Source organism: Kluyveromyces marxianus, chromosome 3 (genome assembly GCF_001417885.1).
Source record: "Kluyveromyces marxianus DMKU3-1042 DNA, complete genome, chromosome 3".
NCBI lineage: Eukaryota > Fungi > Ascomycota > Saccharomycetes > Saccharomycetales > Saccharomycetaceae > Kluyveromyces > Kluyveromyces marxianus.
Window position 1 is genome coordinate 1,089,861 of NC_036027.1, and position 12,276 is coordinate 1,102,136.

At 41.6% G+C, this 12,276-nt stretch overlaps 6 protein-coding genes across 6 annotated transcripts; 4 read left to right on the forward strand and 2 right to left on the reverse strand.

Annotated features, from left to right (window-relative positions):
* Positions 1 to 24: 24 nt before the first annotated feature.
* Positions 25 to 933, forward strand: BUD17 (putative pyridoxal kinase BUD17; the record flags this gene model as incomplete). Its single annotated transcript, XM_022819026.1, has 1 exon — positions 25 to 933. One exon carries the CDS (start codon positions 25 to 27, stop codon positions 931 to 933), a length of 909 nt encoding a protein of 302 aa, XP_022675634.1.
* Positions 934 to 1,291: 358 nt separating this feature from the next.
* On the forward strand, positions 1,292 to 2,926 carry ATG15 (triglyceride lipase ATG15; the record flags this gene model as incomplete). The annotated part of the gene is made up of 1 exon (XM_022819027.1): positions 1,292 to 2,926. The coding sequence occupies one exon, from the start codon at positions 1,292 to 1,294 to the stop codon at positions 2,924 to 2,926; it is 1,635 nt and encodes a 544-aa protein (XP_022675635.1).
* Positions 2,927 to 2,978: 52 nt separating this feature from the next.
* KLMA_30506 (GAL4 superfamily family protein) lies at positions 2,979 to 5,183 on the reverse strand (the record flags this gene model as incomplete). The annotated part of the gene is made up of 1 exon (XM_022819028.1): positions 2,979 to 5,183. One exon carries the CDS (start codon positions 5,181 to 5,183, stop codon positions 2,979 to 2,981), a length of 2,205 nt encoding a protein of 734 aa, XP_022675636.1.
* An 802-nt stretch (positions 5,184 to 5,985) lies between these two features.
* SLX9 (Slx9p) lies at positions 5,986 to 6,570 on the forward strand (the record flags this gene model as incomplete). Its single annotated transcript, XM_022819031.1, has 1 exon — positions 5,986 to 6,570. One exon carries the CDS (start codon positions 5,986 to 5,988, stop codon positions 6,568 to 6,570), a length of 585 nt encoding a protein of 194 aa, XP_022675637.1.
* Positions 6,571 to 6,617: 47 nt separating this feature from the next.
* Positions 6,618 to 9,605, reverse strand: LEC1 (Lec1p; the record flags this gene model as incomplete). The annotated part of the gene is made up of 1 exon (XM_022819032.1): positions 6,618 to 9,605. The coding sequence occupies one exon, from the start codon at positions 9,603 to 9,605 to the stop codon at positions 6,618 to 6,620; it is 2,988 nt and encodes a 995-aa protein (XP_022675638.1).
* A 550-nt stretch (positions 9,606 to 10,155) lies between these two features.
* Positions 10,156 to 11,817, forward strand: HNM1 (Hnm1p; the record flags this gene model as incomplete). Its single annotated transcript, XM_022819033.1, has 1 exon — positions 10,156 to 11,817. The coding sequence occupies one exon, from the start codon at positions 10,156 to 10,158 to the stop codon at positions 11,815 to 11,817; it is 1,662 nt and encodes a 553-aa protein (XP_022675639.1).
* Positions 11,818 to 12,276: the final 459 nt, after the last annotated feature.

Genomic DNA, 12,276 nt, shown 5'->3' on the forward strand with positions numbered 1-12,276 from the left:
AGCCAGGGGATATTATTGGTAGTGATGGTAATTGGGAAAAAAGTTCTTTCTATACAATCACATGTTGTACATGGATATGTGGGGAATAAAGCAGCCAGTTTCCCATTGCAATGCAAAGGTTGGGATGTGGATGCCTTGAATACCGTACAGTTCAGCAATCATCCAGCTTATGGATTCATATCTGGGTTCAAGAGCAATAGCGATGACTTGGAAAGTATAATTGAGGATGGTCTTGTAGGTGGGCTAAAGATGAAATACAATGCAGTGCTCACTGGGTATCTTCCAGACACCGAGGGTCTACGGAAAATAGGCACAGTGGTAAGAAAGATGTGTGAAGACGACAGGGATTTGAAATGGCTTCTCGATCCTGTGCTTGGAGATGACGGGAAATTATACGTTCCAGAGGCCACGGTTGCAATTTATGAGCAGATTTTACGAGATGGATCTGTATTTTTGGCCACACCAAACCAATTCGAGCTTGAAATCTTGACTGGATTACGCATTTTTGACCTTGCGTCACTGAAATCGACTATGAAAAGGTTTCACGAGTTGTACCCGAAAGTATGCTATCTTGTGGTAACAAGCGTCGACTTCGAAAGTGACAACTTTGTATCGACATGCACTGACTTCACTGACTACTGGTATTTCACTGTTCCTCGTATCAAAGCGCACTTTTCCGGTAGCGGTGACCTTTTCAGTGCTATATTAATGGACCTGCTATTATCTTCGAAGGATGAAAATGTGGATCTGCCGCTGGCCCTAAACAAAGCTCTCTCTTTGGTGGACGAAGTGCTGCAACGGACATATGATCTGACCGTAAAACCTACGCAAGAGCCTGAGCAACCATTCAGGATAAACGATTTGAAGATTATACAATGCAAAGATCTCTTCAGAAATGTCTATGTAGCCAAATTTAAATGTAACAAGTTATAGGATATATTTCTCAATTTAACATTTTTGTTTATGAACTTATTTTACAGCCCTTAATGTCAATTAAAACACCTAAATTTATAAAAGACCAAATAATCTACGTACATCAATCAATAAAAATATAATACCTAGGAAATATCACCCCTATGACTAGAATACCGAAGCTAGACTATCCATATTTGAACACACATACACCATTGACTATATCAAATCTCTATAGGTTTAATTCACTTTCTTTCACTCATTGAGAATCTGTATTTAGAGGGAATGAAATGAAAATGTCGAAAGTGCAAAATTAACAACCTTATCTTCACATAGAAAGGTAGCACAAGAGCATACAGAGCAAAGCAATGAATCGAGGATGAAGCCCAAAACAACACCAAGAAAGAGGTATTCCGCAAAGAATGCCTCCTTAGTTACTCTACTAATAGTATTAACACTGTACTTGTATTTGAACAAGGACATAATAGAATCAAAATACCATCGTAATGACAAATTTAAGGATACGCATGCTGTAACAGCAGACACAACTAATCTACACACACTAAGGATTAAGGAGATACATTTTAGACCATTTAATAGCACTGGAAGAAGGAAGTATGGCCAGGTCATTTTGACCCCAGAGCTTGTAGCTGATGCTAAAGATCGTTTCAGTGAGGCTGTGTCTGTTTCGGGATCAAGAAGCGAGGGGCAAGAAGAAGACGATGCGTATGATACTAAACTATGGAGCAAGTCTGACTCTAACCCTTGGACACATGAATTCAAGCTAAAACAACAAACCATACAGATGACAAGGATGGCTTATAGAGATCCAGATTATGTGGAATCATTCCTAGACTTCGCCAATGAAAATCCAACCATGGCACAGAAAGTCCATTTGGAATGGGTTGATGAAAATGTTTTGGCACCAAACGTCACGGATAAAGACACCATCATTTCCTTGGCACTAATGTCATCAAATGCATATGTGCCGTTACCATTCGAGGGCGATTGGCGCAATATAAGTGGTTGGGATCATGATGCCAACCCGGATTTTCCGGATGGTATTGGATGGGATGCTGATGGTGTTCGAGGTCACATTTTCACAAATGAGGATTCTAGCGTGGTAGTAATAGCTATAAAGGGAACAAGTGCTCAGGGACTTCCAGGTTCGGGTGACGATGCAACGACCGAAAACGATAAGCTTAACGATAACCTTCTATTCTCATGTTGTTGCGCAAGGGTCAGCTATTTATGGACAACTGCCTGTGACTGCTATGTTAAGTCCTACACATGCGATGAGACGTGTCTAGAAAAAGAACTGAATCGAAAAGACCGTTACTATCAAGCTGTGCTCGATATATACCGTACAGTAATAGAAGATCACCCAAATGCAGCCATTTGGATTACAGGTCATTCATTAGGCGGAGCTTTGGCAAGTTTATTAGGCCGTACATTTGGTGCACCTGCTGTTGCTTTTGAAGCTCCTGGTGAGCTATTGGCAACAAGAAGGTTGCATTTACCTATTCCGCCAGGACTTCCATCATATCAAGAAGGTATTTGGCACATTGGCCACACGGCAGATCCAATATTCATGGGAACATGTAATGGTGCAAGTTCGTCTTGCTCCATAGCTGGGTATGCAATGGAAACAAGTTGCCATTCCGGGAAAGTATGCATATACGATGTTGTAACAGATAAGGGTTGGCATGTGAATATGTTAAACCATAGGATTCATACTGTGATTGATGGCGTGTTAAACGACTACGAGAATGTGGCAAAATGCGAGGTACCAGAACCATGTAACGATTGTTTTAACTGGAAATATATCAGAGGCAGAGATGAACCCCATAGCTCATCAGTGACCTCTTCTTCTTCCGCTACCAATAAGAAACCAACCACATCCGTATTTACGTCTACAACTTCACTTACTGCAACTACTTCATCAGCGGAAAAAACTACTTCTAGCTGCATAGGGCGGAATTGGATAGGTATTTGCACCAGGTACGGTATTTGAAAGTGTTTCTTTTGATAATACAAATTTATGCTAGTACAAAACTTATAATAGTCTAAATATAATTGGGATCTATTTGAATATCAAAGGCTGAAAATTTGTCAAGGAGATAGCCTTCGATAGCTTTATGATACTGAAGGATGACACTGGGTATACGAAGATCAACTTCTTCAACCCAGAAGGACTTAAGTTCTCCTTCCCTAATCTTCTGCAGTCTCTGACTTAGTTTTTTAACGTCGCTAAGAATTGGAATTATGTCAACACTCTTGCTTAAAGTATAATCTTCATGCAATAACAGAAGACAGATCAATGCTAAATGAACTCCAGAAAATACCAAATGATCCGACAAAAACTTGAATTTGTCAAATGGACAGTTAACTATGGAAGTTAACCCTTTATGCGCATGATCTAAAATGATGTTCAATTGAGCTTGCGGTATAGATCTGACAACCTTTTTTAGTGGATATGCTTGATTCAAATAATGAGCCACTTCCGTTTTGCTGCCACCAGACGATGGAAGAAATGATGGTAAAGGTGAATCTTGGTTTAAAGATGAGGAATACAACTTATGATACCATGAATAGTGAACAATGCATAATGCATAATGGTAATTGAACTCTACAAATTGGGTGATAGGTTGAGCAAACAGATATTTCCAGTTGTCTAACCAATTCAGTAGCTTTTTGATTACATCATCCAATGGCTGTCGCGAGGAGGTGTCTATGAATTCCAAGCTTTGAATAAACTTGTATACAATTCTTGAAAGTTCAATTTCTGCTACCATTCTTCCGTCAAAATTGGTAGAGTGTGGTAAATCTAATGTTACCTTACACATATCTAGCCTTCTATCATCAATGGTGCACATCCTTCCAGAGGCAATGCAGCAATTTAGATGACATAAACATAAGTGGTTCCATAACCTACATGTAGACAATTGTTCAAATTGTTCCGTTTCTTCAAAAACACTATTGTTCATATTACCGAAATTAGACTGCATCACAGGATCAAGCAAGTTCATAGCGGAAGCAAGAACATCATTTCCACCTTTTTTCCTATTCAACAAAGAGCCAGCAACTCCTGTCGTTAATAGATGCTGAGTTCCAAGACCAGAAAGATACCATGCGTCAACACATAGGAAGTCACTTGAAAAAGATGACGCGTACAATGATAATATTACAATCGCTTGTAAGAATTCTTTAGTTTGAGGTACGTAGCACAAAGAACTTTCTAGATCTGATCGAAGCTTTAGAAGTAGATTTTTGTAACACCTTGTCTTTAGATCATGATAATCATCGGTATATCTTAATGCCAAAGTACAAGCAACAGTAAGGAGTAAAGTACAATTCTTCGATCTTATGTTGCTGACTAGTTTCTCTGTAGAAGCTGATTTTGGGAAAGAGCACCAGTCTGAGTATCTATTTCTGAAACTTTGCATCAACATATATGACTCTTCTAGAGTAATAATATTCATTGTTACTATGTCCTCGTTCAAAGTTCTCTCAATTTCTGTGAATGAATTGTCATGAAGTTTTCTGATCAACAATGGTAGATGATCTTTTGGTACTAGTTGGGACATAAGTGTGTACGAGGAAGATAAATATGCTGTATTTTGGTCCGCAAGAGAATGATTTCGAGGTGACGTGTCTATGCTTTTGTTTATTTTACCACTCCCCACCTCGTCGCCATTATTTCCCGGTTTCGATATTGATCCTGTAATCATATCAACCGCATCTATAAGAGTAGCATCGACTCCCGTTTCCCTATTTTCAAGTGATGCTATCATATCCTTTCCAACACTTGTTTCTTGCTGAATGGCTCCTGCATTAACAATTCGTTGACCTTGCTGAGTATTATTATCTATCCTAGTAGTATTCTCCAAGATGGAAAGCACTTTCAATAGATTTTCATGAATGGTCTTAGTATACCTTAGATTAAGATTTAGCACGCCTGGAGATACTGGCCCCAGCTTGATGAGCGATTTCAAAAGCTCCGAATGCGCAGCATCATGCTCATTCTCATTAACTGATCCTCCAAACATATCAGACTGTCCATTTAAAGGCAATGAACTACCAGCAAACAAGTCCTCAAACGAACAGTGTCTCTTTAGAGAGTCGCATCTTAAACATTTCACTTTCCCAGCAACTGGAGACGGAATGCATCGAGCTTTTAATCTCTTACAGTACTCACATGCCTTCACACCTCTGGTCCCTCTCTTAGAAGCAGTCTTCTTGACCCGTTTGGTGCTCTGATCTTCCTCCATGCTACAGAATCTGCACTCGATACCCGTAGTTCAGCAAAGCTTTCTACAACCTGTGAGCCCTTTACTTCTTAAAACTAATAATAAACTCTTACTACTAAATGTTACGATGACTTACTATATACATAGTTATTTCTATGATTTCTTTTGTTACTTTTGGTGTAGTAACAGATCGATGAGCCAGGACAAGCCGGGTACCCTTCTATATACAGAACTAACCAGGACTATTGCCCTTGCTTATACATGTGTACGTATTGCTTCATCAGCGAGGTAAAGAGCCTCTAAACGCTTATCAGCACTCGGTCGATCTTAGCAACACTAGCGATGCTTTAACGATAAACTGAGTACGGTATGAATGAAAAAAAAAAAAGGAAGAGCGGAATTGGAATAGAGACAGATAACCCCGCATCCCATAGTAAGAAGACGTCGTTGCACAAAAAAACTATTATAAAATGAACAAGAATTACAAAGACAGTAATAATATGCAAAACTCATGGACCAGATACAATATGTAACTGAATACGTACCTTTTTTTGTTGTCAATATATTATTTAGAAAGTACGTTTGGTAGTCTCGTCACTTATATGCTACTCATACTATGCTGTAGTTTGTCTTTAGTATGCGTAAAATCTGAAAAATTTTAGAAGTGGTGAAATGAAAAAGAAAAACCTTTAAGCCATGCGATGAGCTAAAGAGATGATGATTATTTTAGATAGGTTTATAGAGTCAAGTATAGGAATTGTAAGGTCGACACTGTATAATTCGCCATCAAAAATTTGGGACTAGTCGTATATAGAACTCAACCATGGTTGCTAAGAAAAGAACAGGCCTCAGAGCGAAGGCAGCCAGACTATCGAATGTAGAAGCAGAGAGGGATGAAGATGCCCGGGTAGTGTCAGAGTTACCTCCTGATCCTAAGGCTTTCTTGCACCAACACAGGGAGACGAAGAAGGAGAAGCTACAGGCGAAGTCTGAGAATTTTATCTCAAGGATAACGGAACAGAATAAAAATATGTCTGGTATTTCGAAGTCATCTCTAAGAAGAAGAAAACGAAAGATGAGAGATGAGTTGAAGCCCAAGATGGATGATTTACTCAATAGTTTACAGCAAGAAGGTGTGCTTGATGATGAAGAAACGACACCAGGGAATAAGGAAGAGGTTGTTTCGGTGACGAAAGTGACAAAATCTGCAGCATACGGGTCTGTTACTGCGAATAGCACTGCTGTTAAGGGTCAGCTACGGAAGAATGAACCAAACATCAAGAATCAAAAGGGTGCCAAACTTTTAGCCAAACAAGAGTCAAAAAGATTTAACGAAGTACTTGCAAACGAGGCATTCCAAAAGAGTCCATTTGAAGCTTTGAAAGAAGCAATCAGAATGCGTCAATAATACCCTCTTAATATACACACATTCATCTATATACATACATTTATATATTAGACATCGAATATTTCGTTCAACTTTGGCTTGAAAGTTAGTTTCAAGAATTTTTCTATTTCAGTAATACTAACTTGTTCATCTAGAACCGCCTTATATTTTTGTTCGAGCTCGTCGGTTTCATTCGATTGTAAGTAATCGTAGTCCTTAACATCTAAATCAAGATCAACTAGATCTGCGTCATTTAAATTGAAGTCAGGTGCTTCATTTAGCACAACGGCGTTGTTTAGTTGTTTCCATTGTTTATCAATCAAATCTTTCACATTTTCGTCAGAAGGTTTCCCAGTTACCTTTTTGATACTTTCCCTTTCAGTTTTACTTTTAACCAACTGGCTATATATCTCTCTACTCTTCAACCGTTTATCAATTACCTTTGAAAGTTGGTCTTTTAATAGAACCGGATCTACATCAGATTGGCTCACTAATAGGCCTAGATCCAAAGCATTCTTTGGGTCACCAAATTTACTCTGTTGTAAAAAGTTTAATATGGAGCAAAGCCATGTTATTATTCCTTCAAAAATACCTTGGGTGTCATTAACGTATATATCGTGGGCAAACTGATAAAATGATGCCTCGTGTTTATTAATCAAGCCGTTGATACCACTTACGATATCGGTAGCTGTTACTGAACCTTTATTACCATCTATGGTAGCGTCAAGTAGTACAATAAGATCATCCATGAAGCTCTCAAAGTTTCTAAAGGCTATATCCATCCGAGCAACTTTGAAAACCCTAATCATAGGATCATAGAATAACGCTACTGAAGCTTTAATCAATTGGGAAAGTTCCGGATCTTCCCACAGCTGTCTCATCAACCTCTTGTCACGTTCTTTAACCAAAAGTTGGAAGTACTCCTTCACTCTTGTGAAGTATGTAACAGCGGAATTGCTCAAAGATTCTTCGCTCTTTACCTCTACTAACTCAACATTATTCTGTTGCTCCTTCTTCCAATGCGAATAAGATTCCATTAGTTCTGCCAGAGCATTAGCTGAAACACGCCCCAATTCCGTACCTTTCATAGTAACAACAATAGCTATGGGCAAACCAGTCAGTTTGACATCTTTATGCACGGCATCCATATCAATTATAGTTCGATTATTGTCATTGAAAACCACCTCTTTGAAAAACGTGGATATTTCATAGCCATACTCATTACTGTTTCTGATTAGCAAGTCCAATTCTTCGATCACTTTATTCTGACTTTTCAAATCGTCTGCCAAAATAGTGGAGAACATAGTTTGCAACAGCGATTGTCCACCAAAAGGCTGAGCCATAAACAGATCCATCATTCCTTTCATTATAGAAATGGGGTTTGTAAATCGTAATATCTGGGTCATAATGGTGTAGGGCATCAATTTGTGAAGTCTTCTTACTTGCTTGTAGAGCTCATAGCCGGAATCACTACCCAAAAACAGTTGATAAACTGTGGCCGAGATGTATATTTTACACCAGTCGAAAAAGTCTCTTAACAATGGGGACAAATCTGTTGGGCTATCTTTTTCTTTAAACTCTCTGAAGAGGTCGAGGAGGACATCTTGGTCCTTAAGCAAGGAGGTTTTAAACTCTTTCAACGATTCTTGTAATTTGAGAGACCTTTCGAAGGCCATCTTTTGAAATTCGATTTGACGTTCGACGTTGGTCAGGTCAACGAATTCACGATTCTTGATGTCCTTCCGTATCTCTTCTGAGAAGTCCTCTTTTTGGATGCGCCCTGTGTTACCAAACAAGAATTTTTTCAAGGGGATTCCTGTTGCGACTTCTTTATCCTGGCACAAGGATCTGAGGTACTGCCTTAGGGATGTTCTCATTCTTTCACGGGGAAGTGTGTTTACCTGGGCGGCGCTGGTGCCGGCGGAGTCCAAGCCATCATCGTCGAACTCTTCGTATTCTATCTCGTCTGGGTCGTCATCTGTCTGGTGGTTAGAAGCTGGAGCTGGACGGGTAGTCCTTTCCTGTTGCTTCAAAGATGCCTTGATCTTGTTTTTGTGGGGAAGCTGGGGAAGCTTTTTGCCCGGGTATGTTGTTTTCAAGTCCTTGGCCAACTTCTTGAACTCGTCGTACGGCCTGTACATGTAGAATTCCATCTGGGGGTCCTGTTTCCTGACGCGGATGATAAAGTAGTAGTGGTGTTTTTTGTTTTTGGAAGCTCCGGAGTCCATCGGGTAGTAGATTTTCGACAAGTCGAGCCCCAAGTTGGACTTCATCCATCTGGAAGCGATGTGTTTGGTTGAAGAGGAGAAGGAGGAGGAGGAGGACGCGTGGTGCTTCTTCTCTGTAGGGAAGAGCATGTGCCTGCCGACGACGGCGACGATGTTGATGTCGATGCCGTTGAAGTACACCGGTTCGTTGGTCAAGAGGTAGCGCAAGGACTCCCTGGTGGGCATGCTGAACTTGTTGAGCTTTGTCGCCTTTGTCGAGTCCTTGTTTGAGATCTTGTACTTTTCTTCTTCGTAGTACTGGTGTTCGTTCGACACGGCAAGCCCCGAGTTGTAGAACAATAGGATGCCCTTGGACAACTTCAATCCCATTTTCTTGCGCTTCGTGAGCTCCTCTCTGTCGAAGCTGCCGCTGAAGGGCAACGACATGAAGTGCTCGAAGAACAGCTGCACCTTCGACTGCCAGAACAACGGGTCGCGCACCATTTCCGGCGCGAGCAGCGGGAACGTCATCACGAAGTTGCGCAAGAAATGGTTGAGCACTGGGAACTCGCTTGCAAATTGTGCCTTGGCCTTCTTTTCTGCGTCCTCCTCCTCATCTTGTTTCTTCTCGCTGGAACCGGAAATCCGCCTCAGTTTCTTGAGACCCTTACTGCTGTTGTTGTTGTTGTTGTGGGCAAACTCTCTGGGGTCATCTGCTGTGAAAGGATGTCCAAAACGTCGCAATGCAAGTGCGTCATTAAGTCCCTCAAACTCGTTGTTCAGCTCCAGCCGCAAGAGCTCACGCTTCAAGTAGTGTTCTTCGACACAGCTAAACTCGACCTTTGCCATGGGTCAGGAGTTTCGCTTATCTTTGTCTTTATCTCTATGTCTATGCCTATGTCTATGCCTATGCTCTTCCTGTCCTCCCCTCTACATTGCTGCTTTTCCACACTGACTCTTTCCAGTTCTTTACCTTTTCTGAATTTTTCACTGTTTCCATGCGGGAACGGCTGGGACTCATCTGACGTAATCCGCTTTCGAATTTTTCATTTTCGATTTTCAGTTTTTTTTTTTTTTTTTTTTTTTTTTCAATTTTCAATTTTTCAGTTTTTTTTTTTTTGGTTTCCAGTTTTTCCGTCCTCGAGGAAAGGTTCTGGAAGGGTTTGGATTGGATTGGAGCGGATGGTGGATTATGGTTTATTTTTCACATGGCGCGCGGGGGACTCGAGGATCTTGGCGATAAGGAAATAGTGGAACCAACTGTAGAAGCTATATAATATGTGGATAAGAAGTGAAAAGTTTATTCTGGCTTGGTAGTGTGTGTAATCTTGTGTTTTCTTGGGTAGTGTGATTATAAGTGCCCCATCACAAACTCACAATAGCTCATCGCACGCTCGCTATGGGAGAAATACGAAGTGCAGGCGCAGTGCTAGAGGCGTCGTCGTCCTCAGGGTTCAACGACAATACCTCCGATAGCGGACTGAAGAATGTTGTGCACGAGAGCAGGCTCGAGGAGCAGAGCACCGCAGGGTCGAAGGAAAACGACGCATATGGAGGAGCAGGAGGAGACCTCGGGGAGGGCCAGTTGCGTAAGTCGTTCTCGCTATGGTCGATCTTGGGTGTTGGGTTCGGATTGACGAACTCGTGGTTCGGGATCTCGGTCTCGATGGTCACTGGTATCTACTCCGGTGGGCCCATGATGGTCGTTTACGGTATCATTATCATTGCGTTGATTTCAACGTGTATCGCTGTTACGTTGGGTGAGCTCACGTCCGCATATCCACACGCTGGTGGCCAGTTTTGGTGGTCGCTACAGTTGGCCCCACCAAAGTACAGAAGAGTCGCTGCGTACTTATGCGGCGCGTTCGCTTGGGCCGGTGCCGTGTTTTCCAGCGCATCGACCACCCTCTCGGTCGCCTCCGAATTGGTCGGCATGTATGCGCTCACACACCCAGACTTCACCGTCAAGAGATGGCACGTCTTCGTGTGCTTCGAAATCTTGCACATGTTCCTGATGCTCTTTAATTGCTCCGGTAAGGCCTTACCCTTGATCTCCTCCTCCTCGTTGTACATCTCGCTAGTGTCGTTCTTCACCATCACCGTCACAGTCGTCGCTTGCTCAAGGGGCAAGTACAACGACGCAAAGTTCGTCTTTGCTACTTTCTACAACGAAACCGGCTGGAAAAATAGCGTCATCGCCTTCATCGTGGGGCTCATCAACCCTGCTTGGTCTTTCTCGTGTCTAGACTGTGCCACACACATGGCTTTCGAAGTCGAAAACCCAGAAAAAGTCATCCCAATCGCTATCTTGTCCACCGTCGGCATCGGGTTCGTCACCTCGTTCTGCTACGTTATCGCAATGTTCTTTTCTTTGCAAAACTTGGACAAAGTTACCGCTTCCAACACAGCTATGCCAATCTTGGAAATTTACCGTCAATCCACAAACTCAACAGCTGCAGCAGTCGTCCTAGGCTGTCTCGTTCTATTCACCTCATTCGGTTGTGTCATCGCCTGCCACACATGGCAGGCTAGATTGTGCTGGTCCTTCGCTAGAGATAAAGGTATTCCATACTCCAAATACTGGGCCAAAATTGACCCCGCTCTTGGTGTCCCATTGAACGCGCACTTGCTTTCTGGTGTCCTAATTTCTTTGTTGGGGTGCCTATACATGGCTTCCACAACAGCTTTCAACTCCTTGATCACCGGATGCATCGCCTTCTTGTTGTTCTCGTACAGTGTTCCTGTAGTCTGTCTCCTGGCTCGTAAACGTAACATAAAACATGGGCCATTCTGGTTTGGCAAGTTTGGTGCCTTCTGCAATATCGTACTACTAGGATGGACTCTATTTGCCGTTGTATTCTTCTGCTTCCCATCCGTTATGCCTGCAACAAAGAATAACATGAACTACGCCTCAGTAGTCATTGTCGGATTCTTATTATTCTTCTTAATCTTCTGGCAAGTAAAGGGGAAAAACGAATTCTACCTCAAGGGTGATGAAAACGCGGAATCAAACAACGACTCCATCACCACTGAAGAGTATGTTACTCTAGAGACAAAATAGATACCAAAGGAAAGCCCCCACCCTCGTACTACTACTAGCCACGGTTTTGTTCCTGATGTACTTTTTTTATTATTGTTATTATTAATTTAACTGGAACTTATATACACACACACACATATATATACATATATTGCGCTACGACTACTACTCTTGTTTATATATAATACGATATCCTACAAGGTACATTCCGACTTCTGCTCCCGCTCACAAAACATGACTGGGTCTATATATCGTTTTTTTCACTCTCCAGATCTTCTACTTTAACGCTTAACGGTAAACCAGTGTCAGTATTGAAAAATTGTCACGGACAGGAAAAAGAAAAGTTTTCTCTCGCAAGCATTAAAATTTTTATATATGATGAGATGAGATGAGATGAGATGAGATGAGACGAGATGAGTTTAATATGACTTATATTCAACAACAGTAATTTAAGTGCACTGATTACACACTGGTCGAAAC